Source organism: Lissotriton helveticus, chromosome 3_1, assembly GCF_964261635.1.
Source record: "Lissotriton helveticus chromosome 3_1, aLisHel1.1, whole genome shotgun sequence".
In the NCBI taxonomy this organism is placed as follows: domain Eukaryota; kingdom Metazoa; phylum Chordata; class Amphibia; order Caudata; family Salamandridae; genus Lissotriton; species Lissotriton helveticus.
In genome coordinates this window covers 2,069,301,782-2,069,325,954 of record NC_136061.1, presented here as the reverse complement: position 1 = coordinate 2,069,325,954, position 24,173 = coordinate 2,069,301,782, and the positions used below count along the sequence as shown (strand labels likewise).

Below are 24,173 nucleotides of genomic sequence, written 5' to 3'. Positions count from 1 at the left end.
AAAACCCTTTGATATATCTGGCCCTATGTGATTCTGTGGGTAGTGGCTTTTTGGCCTAATTGTAGGTTGTCGCATTTGCTACATAATCAGTTTACTGCTGGAAAGTTGCAGGTTTCAACCAAAGAAAATTCACTTTCTAGCTAAACCGGATCAAATGTTACAAATAATGCAACAGCATTGCAGTATTTGACTGTTGAAGTAGTACTAATAAGGTGAAAACCATGATATGAAAGTGTTAGCATGTCTCAAAATAACAAAATAATAAAGTAATACTGTCCTAAATTGTGTAGCATCATGCTGCATATTTTGCCTTTTCTTGACGCTTAGTTTTGGCAACTCTGCCCGGCCGCATAATTCCAGTGGCCTGAATTATATCTTTCAACCTTCGGCAACATAAAGGCTTTTGATGTCCCATCCCCAACTGAATGAAACCCAAAGGCAGATACGTCAATCCATTCCTCCACCATTATCCATCTGACCTTTTTTTTTGCTGAGGTGGGCAAAGAAGCAAGCACAACAACTTACTGACAGAAATTAAAAGTTAAGAGACTAGAGGAGGTATGAAAGAGATATTAAACAACATATCACTTAACATTATTATAAAAATCGGGATAAAATAATGTTAGAAAAGCATTTTGATATAAAAAGAGATTCCCTTAGGGGAGAAATCTCTTTAAGGTACATTGAAAGCCTTTACGTCTTATAATCATCTAAAGGCAATAAGACATGAAATAATTGTTAACTTGTCAGACAACAGTTTCAAGTAAAGAGAGGTTCATTATGAGTCCATTATAAAATAAAATGTTAAACCCACTCTCATTCCACACATAAAGTACTGAGGTGCAGGTGAAACCGCAGTATGAAAGGAATATGAAGCTCTTCTTACTAATAATGTTCTTCCACAGGTTCAAAATGTATTGAACTGTAACCAGGGCCACTGCAATTAAGAGATTCTGCGGCAGCTGCTTTTTTCCGTTTCATTATGGATTTGCCAGATTTGTTTTATAATCCATCATCTGCTGTGTAATCTGTAGATTTTAACAAAAAACGATTGGTTCTTGCTTAAACATAAAGCTACTGAAATGCGCAACACATGTTCCCATGCAGTGAAGTAAAAAAAGCCCTTCCCTAACGCTGACTGGTCATCTTTCAGTTGCTTATTATTGTATTTGGGTAATACACTGGTAGTAGCAGACATCAAAGATACGGTGGAAAGACCAAACTGGAGTGGTATAATAAGTCATAAAATAGCCATATGGTGTACGGGAGCAGCAGCTCTTAATGGATATGATATGCTTCATATTTTGTGACCTCATCCCACCCTGGTAAGATGGTACAACTAGGGCAGACTCAACCTCAGTATAAGAAAGTTCTTAATAAATCAAAACTGAATAATACCTGGGATGAGGATCACCTAAATCAACTGGTATATTTAATTTACTTTTAAGTCTCTAATAAGGTGGCACTACCTGTGCCCAGTGCCAGTAAATGAAATGCTACAAGTGAGCTTATAGCACTCCCTGTGCTATCCATTTAGGTAGCACTTTAAACATGTCTCAGGCCTGCCATTGCAGCCTGTTACCGTAGTGTTACTAGGTGACAGACAGATGGTGCAGAGAACTCCCATGCCTAGTAATTGTAGGAAATACAAGCAGTGGGTCACCATTAATGGACAGAGGGGTGGAGACTCTTTGAGACACTGAAGCCAGCATGACAACTGTTAGATGTCATCCAGTGACCTCAGAGCAGCTAGTCCCTATTGCATTCCACCAAGTTGTTGTAGCCAACAACCAAGAGAGTCACTACTCAGTGCCTCTAGTTACCTTTGAGATGGGAGGGGTCTCCAGTTCTTTGAGGGTAGCGGCAAGCCCATCCTGTGGATTGTCTGCTTAGCAATGGCCTAGAGCACACCATCTGGAAAAAGGGGAGCCCAGCTCGCACTTGGCGATGTTAGTATACCTAGGTAGATGTGCCTGACCACCCGATCCATGGCTGCCAGAGATTTTGAAAGGCAAGGCACCAGTGCAGTTCGAAGGCACGCCTCTTTCCCCACTGCTGTGCTGAGCTGCTGCCCTTTTGCATGGGTGAGAAGGACTTCACCTGCATATGTTAAACTCAGTCAGGACCCCAAAGAGACTCCAAGGGTTAGCTGGCTGGTCTCCTGACTAGTGCATTAGGGACAGAAAGCTCCAACAACATTTAACCTAGCACCTTGACTCTGCACTCTGTGAGTCTACACTTCCAAGTGGTGCAAAGGTGACTAAGGTGTTTCATCAGCTTCTGTGGATCCAGTGTCTTATCTGCTACGAGGCGCAACCTCAAGCTAAACCAATGCATCACCACTGCGGAGTGGATCGGTACGGCTGCAAATTATTGAATTGCAGCTAATCACCTCATCCAAACAGCTGCTGCGCAACGCATCCTTGGCGCAGGCCCTCACATCTCTTTTTGATGGTAGCCTCAACGACGATGCAAGGCTCCACTTCACAGCCCTGCAGTTACTTGGAACCGACGCATCACCTGACTGCGTGACGCATTCTTGACGCCGTACTTCGCATCGCAAGCCTTCATTGACGGGATCCACCACGATGATGCAGGACCTCGCTCCACAGAGTCACCGCTCCTTGAAACCGACACAATGCTTCAGCTGAGTGACGCATCTTTGGCACAGATTTTAACAAAGCTCCGCAAACTAGAATTTAAGGTACTTTTTTTTAGTGGGTCAAAGTCCTTGCAATGAACTCTTAACAAGTGAGTGAAGCAAGTGAGCCCGACTTCTCTATGGGAAGTTTGGGATCCTCCTCCTGAAAAACCATGAAGAAAATTGAGTCAAATAATGCATTCTGAACCTACGTAGAGTACACAATGTGATGAGCTGCCAGTCTGTTCTGCTCCAAGATGCTGCCATTTTATTTCTGGATGCAGCGATGGCGTTCGACTTGATTGAATGGTCATATCTATTTGAGGTCCTTCACCGCTTTGGCTTTGGACCCCATTTTATTAGATGGGTGCGTCTTTTATATACTGACCTCCTGAGCCAAGTCCGGGTTAATAACTATACATCCCGGAGATTTCCTCTTTGTCGAGGCCTGAGACAGGGGTGCCCCCTTTCCCCCCTGTTGTTCGCCCTCACCCTGGAGCCACTGGCTCACTGGATCCGTACGGATGCCTCTATCAGGGGATTAAACTGGAACGATGAGATTGTAGACAAGATTTCCCTCTACGCAGATGATATCCTGATATACCTGTCGTCCCCACAGTCCTCCATTAACAGTTTGTTCCATGTCCTTACCAACTTTGGAAAATACTCGGGATATGCTATAAACTGGACTAAATCGGTGCTGTACATGTTACATGGTCCGGCGCCTCGCCTGCCTAGAGGGTTTTCAATCACAATAGCTACTGAGGGTTTTACATATCTCGGCATCTTGGTTACCTCCGACTTCAAACAGTTCTATGACCGTAATCTGCTAGGCCCACTGCGTAGACTCCGTAACGATGTTGCGCATTGGCGATCGCTCCCGCTTTCTCTCCCGGGCCGGACGGCGCTATTTAAAATGTTGGCGCTTCCACGCTTTCTCTATGTAATACAGAACTGCCCTTACCTTGTCCCGGATTCTTATTTCAAAGCGGTGGAGGCCGAGCTCCGTCTGCTGCTCTGGGATCGTGGGGCCGCTCGAATTGCCCTCTGCAAGTTGCTCCAGGGCTGGTATGATGGGGTAATCGCCCTCCCTAACCTCCGTCTCTATTATTGGGCCTCTCAACTTTCTGGTGGTCAACCAGTGGATACACGGTTCACCTCTAAATCCGGCCTACCTATTAGACAAAATTCAAACTGGGCGAGAGGGCTATTTGGGGGCCCTTTATTGTAAACCAACCAAAAACAGGTATGTTGGGCCCATGGCACATACAGTGGATGTTTGGCACAGAGCTAACAGGAGATTGGGCTGGGCTGACAGACTCACCAAGGCCTCGCCTCTGTGGTATGCACAAGGCCTGGGTTCCCTCTGCTTCTTCAAGGGCTTCGATAGATGGGACATGATCGGGATTTCTGAGGTCGGTGACCTTGTACACAGGGGTAAATTGTTGACCTTTAGTGAACCCCAGACTAGCCTTGATGTCCCCGAGGGAGTCAGCTATCTGTCACAGATTTAGGCTGATCCAACTAAAGGTTTTTCATAGGGCGTACATGTCTGCCCTTACCCTGGCTAGGATTGGGCGGCGTCCTGACACGCTGTGCCTCCGTGGGTGTGGCCTCCCTGGTACGTTCTATCACATACTGTGGGACTGCCCAGTGATACAACAGTTTTGGAGGGCTGTGCTAAGTAAAATGAGTGGGTCCTTAGGTAAGCCACTCTCCCCGCTGCCTAGGGAATGTGTCCTTAATACATGGGGGGCCAAATGACCTGAGTGCTCAGGAGTTACAGTTAGCTGCGCCGGGTTATCTACTCGCCAAACGCTCCATAGCAATGGGATGGGGCTCCCGGGATAGACCGTTGGTGGTGGGCTGGGTGGCTGCCATGGATCAATGTATGATAGCCGAGAAGACTGTGTATAAATTAAGAGGTTGCCCGAAAGCATGGGATAAAAAGTGGGGGCACTGGAACACATACCGGGGCGGACTGTGTGAATCTCCTACGGCTGAGTTGGCGCTGACTCGTGGATCCATGGATGTGCACTAGGGGAGGGTGGACGTGACTCGGTGGTGATTTGATCGGGTTTCTTTAGACCTGGTGGCAGCCCCCTGACTCTCTATAATCTCGATGTGTGCCTGTGACGTTGTGAGAACTGCTGCACATGCTAGACCCTTGAGACGTACCATATGCTGACCAAATTTCTCTGCTGGTTCTTTATTTGAGTTCTTGTTCCTGGTTCAATTCAATGGTGCAATTGTCCTTTCTGTGTCCACTGCAGGACTTGTTCTGTTCCGTTTTTGGTTTACCCTATTGATGTGCCGTCCGACCTCAGGGTTGTGGACTGAATGGCTGTGTATTACAATCCAATCTATATATTGTTTCTTACATTATGCCTGCTTGTATGCGGACACGCCCACAGCATCTGCTTTTTGACAATCACCACAATAAAATTTTATAAAAAAATAAATAAATAATGCATTCTGAAAGCACAATTTTCATATAAATTTGCTAAAAAGCTTAAGCTTTAACCTCATGGCTGCTGGAGCGATTCCCCTGCAGTGCTGGGCCGTAATAAAAACGGGTGTGGTCATGACGAGCTCAGCTAGTCATGAGCACCTGAGAGGTATATGCCATGACGAGCTGAGCTCGTCATGAGCACCGAAGGGGTTAAAGGGGCGGCCATTATATTAAGTCCTTTATTGTATGCCAAGTCGATGAAATCTGATGCTCCCCTTTAGTTGACTACAGCTTTCTCCAAATGTCCTATGGGTGCCCCTATATGTTATTAATTGCATTCATTATGGCAGGCCTAGCATTTTGTCATGGGTGCTCCCGAGCCAAATATTACATACAATATGTGAGTGCTAGAATTCTGCCATTAAGGTCATCTATATATCATGGGTGACCCATTTGTCAAAGAAAGTACCTCTTGTATGTTAGGGCCAGCATTTTATCATTGCTGCCCCTGCTTATATGCCCTGATTGTCCTCCCTGCTATCAAGAATTACCTCCAATGTACTAGTGCCAGCATTTTCTAAGGGTGCCCATATGCCAAGAATTACATCTGGCACTCAAGTGCTAGTATTTTACAATGGATGTTCATCATGTCAAGAATTATCTCCACTATGCCAGTGCCAGTATTTTCTCAGAGGTGGCTGTCATGCAAGCATCCCCTTCAGCATGCCAGTTGCAGTACTGTGCCATAGGTGCCTTCATAATACAAGAATTACCTTCCATATGCCAGAGCTAATGGAAGAATCACCAGCATAAAACCACATTCTCACTCAAGATGACTTACCTTCACTAACTCATACTTATTCTCACGCACACTTAGGGCCAGATGTAGGTAATTCCTATTTACCGACTCTTAAATACCGACTCATACCGAATCGGTATTTAAGAGTCGGTAAATAGGAAGGAGGCAGATGTAGGTAAATAATTACCGACTCTGTAAGAGTCGGTATTTATCGATTCTGTAATTACAGAATCGGTATTTGCCATTGATTCCTATGGGCCTTGAAGCCCATAGGAATCACTGGCCAATACCGATTCTGTAATTACAGAATTGGTAAAAATACCGAATTGCCAAGGGGGACAGGGTGTCACTTTGACACCCTGTAGCACCCCAGTTTTTGCCTTGTGTGCAATGTGACACACATACATGCCCTTAGGGCATGTATGTGTGCCACATGGCACTGTTTAAAAAGCAAAAAAAATGCTTTTTAAATGGTTTTCTTAATTTACCACCAACTACTAGTTGGTGGTAAATTAAGAATTCTTAAACCCTTGTAGCACTGAAAACAGTGCTACCTACATCTGAAATTACAGAATCGGTAATTTTACCAATTCGGTATTTTACCGAATCGGTAAAATTACAGATTCGGTAAAATTACCGATTCTGTAACTTTACATGACCCTACATACCAATGTCCAAATACCGGTCGGAAACGGCCGAAAATCGGTATTTTCGGCCGTTTCCGACCGGTATTTGGACACCTACATCTGGCCCTTAGTCTCTCTCAATACTCACTTGTATTCACTTATTTCTCACTCGCTCATGCAATCACTCTTAATTTCACTAACTTTCACTCATTTGCACTCATTCATTGTCGCTCATTCCCATTCTGGTTTACTCATACTTTGTCACTCAAACTAACTTGAACTCACTCATTCTCAATCCACCCCACATTTCACTCACTCTGGCTCACTCATTCATTTACACTCACTAACTTTCAATCACATTCACTCTTACTGTGACTCATTCATCCTTTCCCATCCGCTCACACTGGAAATCACTCCTACTCATTCTTACATTCTCTCCCTTGCCTCACTCATTTGCACTCACTGTTTTCCACACTCAATCTCACTCGTACTCCCTAACACTCCTCACACTCATTCTTATTCATTCTCAGTGATCCAGTCTCTCAATTGTAGTCTCTAAATCGCACAAGTTCTTATCAACTCATATACACTGACAGTCAGTCTCACTCGTTCTCATTCACTAACTGACTCTCGGTCACTTCCACTCAAAGCACAAAGGTTCCCATGTAAACAAACATGTTATCACATACAAAAGTTCCCTATCACAGAAACACACTCACTTGCAAGCATGCATACAACATACATTTAAAAGCATTAACTTACCTCGGCTACCAGTAAACGTCTTGTTCCATCACCTGGTGCTCTATTCCTTTTTACAATAATAGTGAATGATACAATATTATTCATTATAACTGTAATAAAAATGCAGTTCTTAGTTTGAGGAAAAATAATTCCAGATGGACAAAATTGTTCCCTGGATGGTAGCACCCAGTGACCCCATTGATGCCACCCACTTCTATCATTGGCGCACCCGCAGCCTAATTGGAAAATGTGCAAAACAAAATTCGAGCTAGCGAGTGAAATGAGAAAGCCGAGCTTCTTCAACCGGGCTTGGGAGACAGAAGGTTCACAGGGTGAAAACTTTGAGAAAATGCTGCAAATCAAACATTTTACGGTTCGCTTATATTTGCTAAAAACAAATATAGGTTTGAAAGGGCACACAAACTAATCAAGTACTTTGTGTGTTTAGGCAAGGGCAGGGGAGTCTCAAGGCTGTTTTATGTTTTATTTTGAACTTAACAGTTTTGAACACTGTTAGTCTAGTTCATACAATTGGTCGTACATATTTTACGTAAATTCATGGTCCAAAATAGTGTAAAACACACTGACTGACATACCAGTATATATAGCGAGTTTCCAGCAGTACAAAAATGACACCCATCATGGTTAGCTGCATTTGACATCGGGCCCTACAGTGACACAACAGTAAACACGCTATCATCAGTACTAACTCCAGATAAATAAAGGAATGTCACAGGTTAGTAACAAGGAAGGGGCATTTTCCTTACTACATCTCACATCTAACTCACCGTTAGCATGGTGACATAAAATATCACTTATGGAAGAAATATCTCTTCCAAAGCACTTTCTCCATAATAGGTTCTAGTACTCGGAATAGCTGGGAAAAAAAATTGCAGTGAAGGTAAGATGACTTGCACCGTAGGAAAAATCTGCCTGTTTCTTAAACAGTCAAAAATCAAAAATATACGAACGCCAGCAAATTATTAAATGAGCTAATAAAGGCCATTCAAGTTGAAAGCAGCAACATATATATTTTTTAAAGTGTACCGTCACACTAAAGTCAAAAGCATCATATCTTCACAAAAGCTGAAGTACGCTGTTCTATCGATTTAAACATACAGCCCCCGAGCCCCATAAACATTTGTTAATTTCACAGAAACAATTGTCAAGTAGAAAAACGCTGTGAGATTTGGCTGGGATCTATCAGTTCAGTGGAAATTATTAAAAATAACGCAAACGCTTAAAATAAATGCTGACAAAACAGAAAAGCAATTTACTGAATCTGAAACTGTGCCTGTACAAAGTGCCTCAAATGAAATGCAGAGTTCCAGATTGTGTACAGGTCCTTTTTAACCTTACCCCTCCCTTAAGCAGAGGCAGCACTGTATCAGAAGTCCAACAATACCAACACAGAGTAATGCAAGGGTGGAGTAGCCTGCAGTGATACTACTCAATCAATCACGTGTTTGATTGGTGGAGAATCTACAAGACTCTTGTTCTCCAGGGCACACTGTGCAAGAAGAAAACATGCAGCGCTACCATGATTAAAAGACAACATCTTTAAGCAAACTGCATTTTGTCAGCTGGGGCTGGCGGAACTATTAATTTAATATGAATAAAGAGAAATTGGTGTACATTAAAGGTTATGGGTCATATCCCCTGTTTGTTTGTTGGCGGTTCTCATAAGCTCTTCACATTGCTCATGGTTAGCATCTCTCAAATAAAAAATAATGTTGCTGGGGCTACGGTTTTCAGGGCATCTCTAGTGTGACCCATCCTTTTCCCGATTTCATATCTGAGAATACACTCTTAGGGCCCCGCAGAGCCCCTCGAAAGTCCTGTGCACAACTTATGGTCCCAACCAGGAAACAAGTCCTAATAAAAGAAGTGGGGGACGCTCCAAGTTAGGTGGTGTCACCGGAAGTGACGTCACAACAGGAAGTGACGTCCCGAAAGGTGGCGTACACCATCAGGCTTATTGCCTCCCCTTGCGCACCCCTTAGATGTGAATGCATCAGAGAAGCCAGCGCAGTTCTGAATGAGCTCCGATCTCGCCCCAGAGAGGCCAAAGAGTGAATGTGTGGCTCCATTTGCTCCAGTTATCGAGCTCTCAAGTTTTCCACTGTCATGTGGGTGATGTCAACCAGTCCTGGTTTTACAATTCTCCTTGCTTTGCGTTATGCATATTATAATAGTAATAATACAGGTAAAATTCCAATCGCAAGGATCTCTCGAGTTACTGGGTAAAGGGAAATCGATGGGGCGGCCCTGCGGGCAAGTAACGCGTCAAGCTTTTGGGCAGTGGGGACGGCGTTCAACTGGTAAAAACCTGGTAAAAAAAGTGGGGGGGGGACGTCCACCCGTGTGGTACCCCCACTCGAGCCCTGGTCCCAACGTGCACGGTTCGTGAGGGACATGCAGCAGATGTCGCTCAAGGCTTTTGAATATGGAAGTTGGTGGCTTGGACAATATGAAAACAAAAACACACAGGGGCAGATTTACAAGCCCCTTGCGCCACTTTTGCGTCAATTTTCCCACGCAAAAGTGGCGCAAGGGGCTTGTAAATCTGCCCCACAATTTAGAATTAAATGCTGCCCTCCTGGTCACCATGCTTGGAACAAATGCACGTGTGGCATTTGTCCTATTGCGCATGCGCTGGGATATGCAGCTTTGTTTCCCCGCACTTTATTTCCCAGCACGTGTATAGTAAATTAAGCATATAAACCATTGACGCCTCTCTATTCCATAATTTAATGTAAACATATTGCAAATATGCACGCAGCCTAGTACATTTCTTGTTTCAGCCTAACCCAACCGAGTCAGTACCTCAGCTTGCATGTATTTACAATTCAGAGCTGGGTGTAACGAAATTCCTAATTCTGTGATGTTGCTTTGTTCCTCATCGCAACAAACTCTCTAAACTCGGATATTAGCAGCTCTGTTTTTGCTACATTTACGGGCTCCACTACCTCGGATCGGTGCTCAGCTAATCTGGCTATCACAGCCCAATCTTACCTACTTGCTTCTGCTACCGCCTTGACCCGTCTCCTCCTTGGCCAACCACGCAGCCGAAGTCAGCAGTCGAACAGCTGGAAGGACGTAAATGTGAGTTTTTGAGTGTGCAGGGGTGTGGCAGCCAGGCCCTAAAAGGAAAGCAACCAGTGCCGAGGTGGTTTATATGTCTTGAAGTAGAGGTGGCGGCCAGTCCCCAAAATGTACATTTAGTATAACAATTGACTCAGTCCAACTCCACAAAAAGAAAAAACAGTAAACAATATTTCTGGGCCTAGGCATTGCAGCAAGAGCAGCACAGGCCACTGAGTCTGTAAGAAGCCCTTCAAAACCCACTGTCATAAATGCTGGTGCTGCTAATTAATATGTATCCTAGTGGCGCCGAATATAAGGAGGCCGGAAGCCATGGTCTCTGCATTCTTGGCACTGGTCTTGCCACCTCTAATCACAGCGGTCGTAAAGGCAGTGCTTAGGGGTCGCAAGGGGCAAGCCAAGGGTCACAACTGCAACCCCTGGCAACCCCTAAATGACGTCCATGGGACACTATTGCCAAGGGACCTCAAACACCACTGTGGCTGCCTAGAGCCACTGTGTGCTGCTAACCCCACCCACCCCCAAATAGGTCCTACAAACTTCCAATTGCATGATTCATCGACTTCATTCACCAGTGATGCCTGACTGACCTTAAGACTGCACTGCAGCCTGAACATCAATAGCAGAAGTGTTTTGCTCTGGAGCCACATCCTCCATTTCGTCTGGGAAAAAATGAAGAGAGGAACTTCCTGAGTCCACCTGAGAACAAGCCTGGCTTGACATCTGTACTACGCTCTTCTATGTGTCTTTCATGACTTAGAGCCATATGTATCATCCTCACCATTTGCGATTTCTAAATAGCGATTTTTAAGGAATCGCTATTTAGAAATCGCAAAACGGTATGTATGTAGGAAATCGCTTCTTTTTAGCGATTCCTTAACATTCCTAAATTGCGATTAGCAAATTGCTAATCGCAAATTTCCCATTCATTTCTATGGGCCAGGAGGCCCATAGGAATGAAGGGGAAATTTGCGATTAGCAATTTGCTAATCGCAATTTAGGAATTCTTTCAAGGGTGCAGGGGTGTCACAAGAACACCCTGCTGCACCCCTGAAAATGACATGTGTGGGCATATGGCGCACATACATGCCCTAAGGGCATGTATGAGCGTCATATGCCACCTTTGGATTTTAAATAAATTGCTTTTCCAAAAGAATTCGCAACTTACCACCAACTAGAAGTTGGTGGTAATTTGCGAATCCTTATGGGCATTTTTGCATTAATTTTTATTTGATACATTGCATTTAAGGAATCGCACAATTTGCGATTCCGTAAGTGCAATCGCAAAATAAGGAATGGCAAATTTTGCGATTCCTTATTTTGCTGCGAAAATGTTTCATACATTCCATTTAGCAAATTAGCATTCGCAAAGGCCGAACTTCTGCGAATTTCGGCCTTTGCGAATGCTAATTTGCTTGATACATATGGCCCATAGTTACATGAAAAGGTAGAACACCTACACTGAAGAACCCAGACAACATCTCGAAATACCCCAAAGGGCGAGCAGGCCACAGTCAGTGTGCACCAAGCAAACATAAATTACGTTCACACCTAAGTAGAATTATCTTCAGGAAACAAAATCCTAAACTGCATTTAAATTATCAGCTAGGCCTACTTTATTCCTGCAAATACCAAGAAATAAAACCGGCTGTTCCAAGGGGAGAAACTAAGCATTCGTAAAGAAAGTGCCCCTCAAAGCATCATCAATATAGAGTAAACTCTAAAGAGAAAGATGTGTGTGGATATGCACCCTTTTGCGCATAAGAGAGATTTATATAAGTAAAGTCCAGAACTGGAATGTAAATTGAGGACCCCAGTATACAGGGCTATAAGTGAGGTGGGTCCGGCCAAGTAATTAAAAACCGACTTTAAAACGGGTCACAATTGGGCAAAAAAATTATCGATTTCTCAACAATTAATGCAATACGTCATGTTGTCTGTTTACATTTCATGATTTACTTCATCTTGCATGCCTAAGCGCATTTGCTTTTTCCAAATGTTCTAATTCTGTTGTTTTTTTACTTGCAACTGATGGCTACTATGTAGTGCCTACTGCGAACGGAGTCACCTCCATGTGTCTGGGTGAGCTCAGACAGTACAAGGATGTTCATGATGGGGCATGTTTGAGAGCTCTGGAGTTGAGGCTGAAGGCAGTGCACATTTCCCACAGTGTCTGCCAGTGGGCCATAAAGGTGCTCAGACTAGAAGCTCATCCACTCCTTGGTCTCTGCAGAGTGCATTGAGTGATGATCACTTATGTCTTAGATGTAATTATGGTGAAGTGTCTGATGGTGGCACACAGCTGTTGAAATATGAACTGTACCAGAGGAAAAGAAAATGCTGTGCTTACAGATGAGTGGGTGAGTTGTGTGTGGGGGTGGGATAATGCAGGAGATGAAATGAAGTTTGTGCAGAAGGAAAAGGGCGTAGTTAACTAATACATTGAGAGACTTCCGACAGAAGTGGGAGTGATTGAGATTTTTGAAGGTCAATATCACTTCCACAGAACATAGTAATGTCTGATATACTCAGAAGTCAAACATTTTCAATTCTAATTATTCACAGCATAATAAGGATTGTTACTCTTTTGATACTGCTAACAGGCAACAGGCAATGGCAAAGCCAAAAGGTCTCAAGGTACGACCACAAGGGAAAATTAAACAAATAATGAATTTTCCCTCGAAAACCCCCACCAGCCGGTCCCCAGCGATCTTACCTGCAGCGCCTGCGGCTGAATTGGTGGGCTGCGTAGGACATCACTCAAACACTAGAATATATATGTAATGTTTCATTGTGGGTCTTGGTTTCATTCATGTTTTGAAGGAATTGTAGTTACTATTGCTGCTAGGGGTTCTGCAAGAAAGAGGTATTGTACACAACTTAAAAATACTCTTTTGTTTGGCTTACAAAGTCTGTCTTTATTTTGCAGGATTCTTTCCCTGCTCGATTCAAGGCAGTTCATTTCATTCACCAGCCTTGGTATTTCACCACCACATACAACGTCGTCAAACCATTTCTGAAAAGCAAGCTGCTGGAGAGGGTGAGTGCCACACCACAGAGCCACCTCAAATGCTGTACTCTTATTTTTGAGCAGTGATCATAGACTTCCTACGGGAATGTGTGAGTGCTTGTATGGATGTATAAATGGGTATGTAAGTGATTGCGTGAGGTATGTGGGCTTTTCTGGGTTAGTGAATGGCTGTGTTGAGAGTCTGATAGCGTGAGTGAGTGGGTGTGTGACTTTGTAAGTAAATAGGTGGGTGTGTGAGGACCTGCATGGGTCAGTGTGTGGTTATTTGGCTGGTTGTATGGGCGAGTAACTGGTAGTATGCTTGGCTTTATGGGTGAGTGAATGGTTGCATGAGTGGGTATGTGAGTGTCTCTATAAGGACTGAGTTGATGTGTGAGTACTGGTAGAGGTCTGTGAATGGATATGTCAGTGGTTTTATGGGTGTGTGAGTGGATTTACAAGAGGTTGTATGGGGTGTGAGTGGTTCTGTGGATGATGTCATCAGCAATGTCATCCGTGACGTCATTTCAGATGTCATCAGTGATGTCACTGAACATGTCATGAGTGATGTAATATGTGAGGTCATAAGCAATGCATTGCAGGGGCGTAAGTTATAGTTAGCTCAGGTAAGTATAACTGCCGAATTTCTCTGGTTTTGTACGAGTGAAATCTGTCCCTAACTATATCTTCCCTGTAACCATTGTTTTTTTCCAGTGTATTTCTCAGGTTTTTTAAAAGCTTAATCCAACTATAAAGTCCCTGTAACTTTGGTTCTTTTAATGAATTTCTAAGGTTTTTGAAAAGCTAATTCAAAAACATCACTGTAACCTTTGTTTTTTTCAGTGAATTTCTATGTTTTTTTAAGTAGTAATCACGTTTGCAGAGTGGTGTAGAAAAGAGGCTGGGCAACTGACCAGCACTCAGGAATCCCGCTGTGTAGGACTTACGGGAGGTACCAGGAGGGCTTCCTAGCTGGAGTTAACAGGAAGGCTAGTTAACCCTCAAGGATGTCCTTGAGGGCCAACTACCCCTCTTGCCACCTCCAGTAAGACCCACACAGCTGGATTGCTGAGTGGTTGTTAGAGGCCACACCTCGTTTCTCTACCACTCTGCAAACGCGCCTCCTGGCCCACTTCTGGTTGGGGGTAATAGTCCACTTTAGTCCGGAGGCCCTCAGGAGTAAAGTGGAATTCAATCCCCAACCAGAATCCAGGAGACACATTTGCAGGGTGGTAGAGAAAGGGGGTGTGGCCTTCAAGTCCTCTCAGCAATCTCACTCTCTGGGACTCACTGGAGGTAACAAGAGGGCTTGATGGCCCCACAAAGAACGGCAGCATTCAAGAGGATTTCATTGCTGAGCCACCAATGCGCCAGGAGGCGTTTTTGCAGAGAGGTGGTGAAGGGGGCATGGTCTCCAGCAACTTACCAAACTTTGTTTAATTTTTTAAATAAATAATTTTTTCTTGGGAAGGGGGCTGTGTAGCTCTCCTCCCTGGGCCGATATTATCCACGGACCCCATCCCCCAGGGAATGACCAGGTCGTTGGAGGTCGCAGGGGAGCCTCAAGGCCCTAGCGGTCCCTGCTGGCTCCCCGCCTCCTACGTGAGCCGGTACTGCTTTTGCACAGAGGGAGCTGCAAACATACAGCTCCTTCATTCCAAAAGCAATTCTGCCCCGCTTCATGGATGCGAGAACATTTTCATTGTCTTGCTTCCATGAAGCGGACCAAAGTTTGTCATGGCTTGGCGGGAGCAGTGCTCTCGCCAAGCTATTGCAAACTGCACTGTACAGGGGTGGGCACGCAGGGACATTGCTGGAGCTGGCCCTGTGGTGTGGCGGTCCCCAGGGCCATTTACGGCTCCACGAGGGGTACCAAATGGCCCACCTTGACCAAATATTAAGCAACGGGGAGGTGGTGGTCCCCAGCGCTGCGGGAGCCCTGCAGTCCCCTTTTATACTGTAGTATACAGTTGACCCGGAGAGGTGGTGATCACCAGGAATGCGTAGGGGGGCTGTAGCCTTCCCCATGCATTATTTAAAAAAAATAGCCCCAGGGAGGTGGCGGTCCCTGGGGCTGCGTGGTGGGCTGGAGCCCCCCACACATTATTTTGTAACATAGCCCCGGGGAGGTGGCGGTCCCGGGGGCTCATCCTTATATCTAATTGCCTCTGGGACCTGGCCCACCTAGGGGCCTAATTAAACGAAGTGCAGCAACACATGCTTCATTTTTTTTTTTTAAATCTCGGCGGGATTCGCAGATCCAACACAACTCCCACCGATTTTTTAAATAAAAAAATGCTTTTTGGGCCCTCGGGTTCCCTCTGGCCCAAGGGGTCAGGGTGTTTCTATCCTGCACCTTATCTTTTTTTTCACATTATTTCTTGTGACTCGGTTGAACCGAGTCACAAGATGGCTGGCAACACTTCCTGGTTTGAAGTGTTGGCAGCCAATCATATCTCAGGCACGAGATGGGAAGGGTCATAGATCCACCATGGCCACAGTTGTATAGCTGAGAAAACTTTAAATTTCTCAGCAACTACTGAACGGTTTTACACCATTCAATAAAAGGGCTGCTTTCTGGATCAAGCACTACTTCCTGACAAATTTGGTGTAATTCTATTCAGCAGTTTGGGTTGTAGCCATGTTCTAAAGTTTCCTATGGAAATTAACATGTACAAAAAGCGTTTTGGAACACCTCTTTTTTCTCGGCCTCCGCTTGATGGATCACCCCAAAACTTTCAAGACAGCAGCTAAAGTGACTGGCGTATTCTTTTTGAAAATTTTGCGAGGATTCGTCATACAAAGTTATTCGTAAACGAAGAAACACTCTTCCTATGGAAACTACATCCTAACTATGGTAATATATATATATATTTGTATCCAGAAGAGCTTTGACGGAGGGGATTCTCATCCTCACGGGTTGGAGCCTGCTCGGCGACGTCACCGCCTGAAATATTCCAAAAGAGAATCACTCCGTCTCCTTAGAGTGAAAGACAGGCCTCCCCAGTTAAACGATAGGTAAAAATGATTTAGTTCATAGAAGGTAGTTCTGACAAACAGCATGCATTACGCTTTTCGACCCCCACTGGGTCTTATTCATATGCAGACTCGAGGGTCAGGTACTCTATGCTTTTTTAAACTTGAAATCATCAGCTGCAAAATAGGACTTCTGTGCAGACTTGATTTTTAAATAAAAAACGCATTGGCGATGGATAACATCAGAGTACTATGAATTAAAAGGAGTTGTTGATCCTGCAAAAGAAAGAGAGCAATTAAGTGAAAAAATCGGAAGTGATGAACTTTATTTAAAAACCAAGACTGCACAGGTGAAAACACAGCGTTGTGTGAGGTGTCTTAAATCGTGAGCGATTTCATATGGAATGTTTTGTGGCCTGCTCTGGTCACGAAGACAACCCCACTGCCTGCTAAGCAGTTCCATGTGCCTTCACACCAGGCACGAAAATGGAGCAACGTACCTGTTTGGTGCGGCGTCATTGAGCAGCACGCTGGACCTGATCGAAACAGTGTCCCGATGGAAACTGTAATGCGGAGGGAAACATGAAACAGCATCCACTAAGAAACTACATCTACCAGGATTCATAGCAAATACACACCCATTGGGACGGGCATGAGACCCTGAAATATCACCTACTGACAATTATGCATAATTTCTCATTCCCCCAGAAGCGCCAAGCCATTGAACAAGGAACAGTCTTCTGAAACATGTACGGCATCACCGGCGCAAGGGTATGCTGTGAGAACTCATGCCAAACTGCTGCTGCCTCCCAAATAAATAGGTGAAAACACAGTGAGGTGTTGCGTGAGGTGTCTGCAATTGTGAGCGATTTCATATGGAATGTGTTGTGGCCTGCCCTGGTCACGAATACATCCCCACTGCCTGCTATCTCTCCCAGCCACCTCCACCCTGCCTGTCCAAGTTCTATGCCTTTATCCACTCCCTCCCTGGAGACATCACATTTCCCCCTGAAAATTAACCCTTTTTTTGAAATGTGCCTAGTTGTGGATTTTGAACCCTAGCTCAGCAGGCACCTAGGGAAACCTAGCAAACCTTTGCATTAAAAAAAACTAGATACCCAGGAGAATCCAGGATGGGGTGTCTTGTGTGGCTCTTACCAGGTTATGTTACACATAATCCCTTGCAAACCTCAAACTTTGTAAAGAAAAACAACACATTTTCCTCACATTTCTGCGTATGAAAGTATTGGTATCGTTCTGGTTCCACAAATGTACACCCACCCAGCATTTCCCAAAGTCTCCTGATAAAAATGGGACCTCCCTTGTGTGGGTAGGTCAAGCACCCGCGGCAGGGAAGGGCCCAAAACATATTGTGGAGACATTAAATGTACCAATCAAAAAACGACCTGATTTTGAAAGACGGGTCACCTGAGTTTTTGGTCCCGGGCTCGGTGGCCATCTAGGGACACCTACCAAACCCACACATTTTTTTAAACTAGACACTCGGGGGAGTCCAGCGATTTGTGGCTTGCGTGGATCCCCCAAAGTTTTCCTACAGAGAATCCCCTGCAAACCTCAAATTTAGCTGAACAAAGTCACATTTTTCTCACATTTCTGTTTTGGATCTCCGTACCGGCACACATGTTGTACCACTCAACATTCCCCTCAGTCTCCCGAGTAAAATGATACCTCACTTGTGTGGGTGGGTCAAGGGCTTTGCGACTGGGAATGGCCAAAAACATAGGTATTGAGGGGATAGCTCAGCAACCCTAAGCACTATTTGTTTTAAAATAAGTTATTAGGGGATTCTGCATTGTACACCCACACAAGTGAGGTATACATTTTTTCGGGAGACCAAGGGGAATGCTGTGTCGTAGGACATTTGTGCCAGCATGGTGATCCCACACAGAAATGTGAGGAAAATTTGATTTATTCAGCTAAATTTAAGGTTTCCAGGGGATTCTGGACAGGAAAACATTGGGAGATCCAGGCAAAACAGCCAAAATGTTTGCCTTAAAAAAGCATTCTGCCCTCTGTGGTCCAATGTACCATACTTGCCAATATTTTGAACTTGGCAAGAGGGAGATTTGGGGGAAAAACCTGGGGAATTTGTTTCCCCATTGTCTTACATTGAAAAAGAGGATATTTTAGACAGGAGACAGATAAAATAAAGCCCTTTTGGCCTTAAAAACATCTGAAGTCTCCTGCATGAATCATGCATGTATGGTTGTCCTGCCACTTCCTGTTCCTTCTGCCCTCAATGGTCTTTTATATTGCCACAGCATCTCTTGCCTGTACTGCATGATTGATTTGTTGCCCCTCACCCCGTCCTCTGCACTCCATGGTCTATTGTGCTGCTACTGCCCCTCCCACCTACCCATAATGGTCAACTTGTTGCCTCTACACCCTCCTCCAAAAGAGGGTCTTATTCCCATTGAAATTATGGTTAGTGCTCTAAGCAACTAAAATAAGGATATCTTTTCTGAGTTCTCAAATAACGGCAAAGCACTTAGAAATAATTTGTTATCTTTATGTTTTTTTAATCCAGTTCATCACTAGATTATTTGTTACACTGAAGGGAGGGGATGTGACATTATGACCACAGCTGCAGACTTTGCAACTGAGGAACCAGGTTTGAGTTTCGGAGTTAGGTCGACATTCTGTGATTCTGGGCAAATCATTTAATCCATTGAATGGTAAATTCTAGGCTCCTGGGTGCTCACTCAGTCATCAACACTATGGGGCACATTAGGATGGCGGGCGGATTGCCACCGCCAGCCTGGTGGGGGCAATCCGCCCGCACGACCGGGGTGGAAAAGGTTTAATATGGTGGCGGTGTCTAATAGACACCGCCAGCCATATTATGATGGGCTGCTTTGGATGCCTTTCCGCGGCGGCGATGCCGCCACTGAAAGGCATGCGGTCTTCACTCCGGGGCCCCCTGCGGGTCCCCAGAGTGAAGGAGAGGTGGGGGGTGCACACAGGGGGTACCTGTGGTATCCCCCTGCATTTTCATAGACAAAGCGGCAGGCACCATGCGGTGCCTGCCGCTTTGTCTATACAAATGCATTAATGCATTTTTTGCATTGTGGCGGGGGGTGCTGGGAGCACCGCCTGCAACAATGCTAAAAATGCAGGATGTGCCCACCACTGTGGCGGGCACATCCTAATACCCCCCACGGGACCCCCGCCCTTATGGCGAGCGGTCCCAATCCCCGTGGGGATGGCGGGCAGGCAAAGTCCGCCCGCCATCCTAATGAGCCCCTATATCTTTTAAATATTCCCCAAGTAATGTGGTGCTCAAAAGGGGGATGCCCACTCAACAGCCTCAATCAAACCCATAGGTTTTTTTAAAACATATACACAGCCTTAAGCACACTTAAGAGTATAATTTATGTAATCAGTCATTAATCGTTGCTTTCAGTCTTAACCATTATGAAATGCTTTATTATCTTGATTATTTTCAGTTTAGCCAACATGCGTTTCGTTCGTATTCATGACTTCACCAGGGCTAAAAATTTAAGCAAAAAAATCTTACTGTTGATACACTCAACAGTATATTCTATACACGGGAAAACATCTCCCTGTGACTTCAATTATGCCTTCATGTTACATACACAAGCAGTGACAGCCCATATTGCAGAAAAACAATTCTGCAGTTCTTATCACAAAATATTCATCTAAAAAGGGATACATTCTAAATTATGCCAGAAGAATCTCATTTATTGATACATTATTATGGTAAACTGTATAACTCATGTGCAGAAAAGCATCACCATAGAACAAGTGAAAACTGTGACCGGAGAGTAGACGCCCATACAGCAGATCAACCATGTTTTAAAAATATTTTTTAATTTTAGCACTTATTTGGTTAGATACAATTGTCCAATACATAGTTACCGACTTGCCACATCATCACGAAGTCCATCCCACTTATATCAACTAATCCCATTTTTGTAAGAACAAAAGGTGAAATGGGGCACTCGTAAGCAAATTAATCAATGAGTCTTTTGGTCCATTAGATAAATTCCTACTTTATTCAAATCCAATATTCAAAGTTGTAAAATCCAAAGGTTAAAAACATCCAGCCAACATGTTTTGTTCAAGCTTTCTTGAACTTCATCAGGGCTTATATTTGTATGTCATTGAGTATCAGTTTACATTTGCATTTGGTCTATCACATTTCATTTCTGTTTTTCACTTTCCGTTGAGTTGTATTGTGAGATGAGAAAGCCGCGTCTAGTCCTAGGACTAGACGCATCTTTTTCATGTCACAATATTCATTTCAGGTATTGGATTAGGGGAACAATTAGCCCCATAATAAACTAGTAACGAACACGGCAGACCTTTACAACGAAAAGTGAAAAATAGTAAATAAAAGTGATGGACCAAATACAAATCTAAGCTGATCGACATACAAATAGAAGCCCTGATGAAGTTCAAGAAAGCTTGAATGAAACGCGTTGGCTGGATGTTTTTAACCTTTGGATTTTACAACTTTGAATATTTGATTTGAATAAAGCGGAATTTATCTAATGGACCCAAAGACTCATTGATTAATCTGCTTATGGGTGCACCATTGCACCTTTTTTGTTCTGTCAAGATTTATTTTGCTCTGCAGTAATACCATACAACGGCTGGTATTGGAAGAGGAGTGCACCATGTCATACTATTTTGAACTGTATGTGAGGCGCAGTGGAGAGGTCCACCGTTGACTTTAATCCCTTTTTTTGTGTTAATCATGGACTACCACACCAATAGTGCACGTGTCCTAAGTCTTATACCAAACAATGTGGAAAGATCCCTTGTTCCAAGCCAAAAATCACCACACACCAACATATATGAAAAACTAGGAGTCCTGTCCTATCTTGAAAGATATCCATTTTTATCCCATACCAGGCATTTGGATTATAGACACTTACCCGGTAAGTTCAGTCAAAATTTCAGGCAATCATTTTAAGTGGTTCTGAAAAGACAATACTACATTAAATCAACTATCTGTTATCCCCTTCTCTATTCCTAAACCCATACTGTAACCACACAACTATTTACCTCACCAAAGTAATTCCGAGGGGTCCTATTGCGGTAAATTTCTCTTCTGACCACTTGAGTAAAAGCATGTGCAGTGTATATAAAACAAATGTCAAAGCAAAAGTCTGATATCAGAATTAAGTACATGTGGTTCCTTCCAAAGCCAAACAGACCACCTATTATCATACACTTACTAGTCTCAGTACCTTTAAATGGAGAGTCATCCATAGCATGTGTGCCTCGGATCACGGCATCCTGTGTAGGTGCCATTTTTTAATGTCCCTAAGGACCTTCCAAATTAGATCTCAAAAGCAGACTAATATTCAAGCATGAATGTCACAATCAAGGTTGCTTGGCTTAATGGCACACCCTTGTATTCTAATGAATCAAAAAGAACCCCACACCACAGTATATTGTAACGAGCTCCATCTTTGAGTGACTAAAATGATCGCTAAAATTGCCAACAACACCCAATTTGACACTTTTTCGGGAAATTTTCATGAAAATTCGTCAAAGGGAGCAAAAGTTATAGGCAAGTCAAACAATGCCTTTCATATTGAAACATAGTCCTAACTATAGCTTTTGTACAAGGATATATATATATATATATATATATATATAAATATATATATATATATATGAATATATAAGTGGCCCCACCAGGCTTTCTATGTACCGACTTAACCTTCAGTTCTAGAGACCACTGTTCATGGTTCTTTGTTTATATACATGTGAGCTGCATTGCTCAATTATAGCTACAGAATGATGAAGCACTGCACATAATAGACAGTGAGGGGTTAGCGGAGCTGCAGGTGGGATTGAAGTGGGGTGGGAAGTAGTGACAACTCTTCACGGGCCAGGCATCAAACTAGTAAACCATTGATGAGATGATGTTTGAAAGATCTATTTTCAGCTTTTTGGAAAAAATAGGCTAGATAGTGAATATAATGGTCAGTTAGACCCCCAACTGATGGGAATTTCGCCTCATTTCGTTCAGAGAGGGTCCATGATTCTAGGACCAAAGATCATTTGGATGTCTGTCGCTTTGCAGGTTGCAAGTTGTTACAAGCATTCAACACTCTTTCACATACCCTATGCCCATACTTACCTTCATATAAACGAACTTGAAGTTTCTTCTGGGTGGATAGAAGTGCACATGCTGCCGCTAGACAGCCCCAGCTGAGTCAGGAAATGGAAAATAGGGCCAGTCTAGTGAGAGATTAGCTTTGTCATCAGAAACAGAAAATAGACAGGAGCTTTTAGAGGGAAGAGAAACACAATGGATAGTCCTCTGAGCACCTAGCTCTGGGCTCAGTAAAATGCATAGCTCAAGAACACAAATTGCACCACATTCAAGTGTTTCTCCCATAGGCACCAGATATAGGGAAATGTGCAGTGGAGTTCTTACACAAATGTGGACTACAGAGTCTTGATCAGAAATGCTGCATGAAAGAGTGTCAATGCATTGTGTCCATGCCTTCTTTATACTACCTTCTGTTATAATTTGCATCCCAATTTTTCATACGCCTCCTAAATCCCCCAAAAATCAAATCTTAATTACTTTTCTAAATCTGTCGCATGTACTTATCTTGCACTAAGGTCTTCGTCCATGGAGATGACTTGGAGTCGTTCTACCAAGAAATTGATGCGGACATCTTGCCAGCAGATTTTGGAGGCAATCTGCCAAAGTATGATGGAAGAAAGACTGCAGAGAAGCTGTTTGGATCACAGACTGAAGACACTGCTCTTTAAGCCAACATTTCCCGGCTGCTCCGTCTCCCTTATCCTTCACCATAAGAGGATGTATGTTCAAAATGCAAATTAACGGGTTTAGACGTTCTATAGTTTGTTTCATAGCCATGGTTAAAATTGATTACTTATGGCAAATACAAATTTGATGTGTGCCCAACTTTCTCATAAGCAGCAGAGATGTAACGTGTGCTTTGACATGTGTATTCGATTGCAATCTAATCCAAAAAACTTAAGAACAGATTGGGATTCTAGTTCGCAATTTATTTTTCAACCCCACAAAAACTGACAAGGGCAGAGCAGGGCTAGGCAAGTACTCCCAGCCCCACCCGGTCAATGTACGGCTTGATGTGCAATGTTCCCTTCCTTTCCCAATTGGTTTCAGAAAAAAACGCCAGATTCTAAAATTGCAATTCTATGTGGTATCTTCAAGAGTGTACAATTTAATGCAATGATCTGGAAGCAGATATCAGAAATAAAATGTGTGCATACAGTAATCTAGAAAATCAAGAGTTTAATTTGGTAATGTGTCGTTCTCTATGTGCATTTTTTTGAGTTTTTATAAATGAGCTGCTCATTGATTTGATTGCTGAATTTATATGGCACAATGTGCACCAGAAAGTGGCTACTTGGCGATGAGCATGATTTGAAGGGTTTGTTCTGTTGAGAGAGGGTGCATGGTAGTGAAGGGGATGTGAATGAGATTCTTAGTGGTTGCTGTACAGATTTCGTGTGGTCTGAGTGGAGGTGTGCATATGTATTAGATGGTGTGCATGTATATGAGGCGTATGGTATGGCTGACTTAGCCGAGTGGGTAGAGGTTCTCACCTTATGCACTTTTGTGTCCCTAGAAGTACAAACGGGCAACAGCCTTATTGCCGTTCATCGTTTACTAGAGACGAGGCAATTGGACTTCCTGAAATTTCAACGATATTTGCTGGCAGGAGCTATTGGGAGCATAACTTGTGATCTGGATGCCAAGATTCTTTGAAGGATGCTTCATATAATTGTAATAGGGCTGACAGAATTTGAGAGGAAAGATA

The 24,173-nt window shown here is 43.7% G+C and overlaps 1 protein-coding gene across 3 annotated transcripts in view; it reads left to right on the top strand.

Annotated features, from left to right (window-relative positions):
• RLBP1 (retinaldehyde binding protein 1) overlaps positions 1–23,627 on the top strand; it is a 229,136-nt gene extending 205,509 nt beyond the window's left edge. For all 3 annotated transcript variants that reach the window (XM_078684097.1, XM_078684098.1, XM_078684099.1), the window contains 2 exons: positions 13,294–13,404; positions 22,981–23,627. In XM_078684097.1, the coding sequence (XP_078540223.1) occupies positions 13,294–13,404; positions 22,981–23,133 (264 nt within the window). In that variant the 3' untranslated portion in view covers positions 23,134–23,627. The remainder of the gene's footprint in view (positions 1–13,293; positions 13,405–22,980) is intronic.
• Positions 23,628–24,173: the final 546 nt, after the last annotated feature.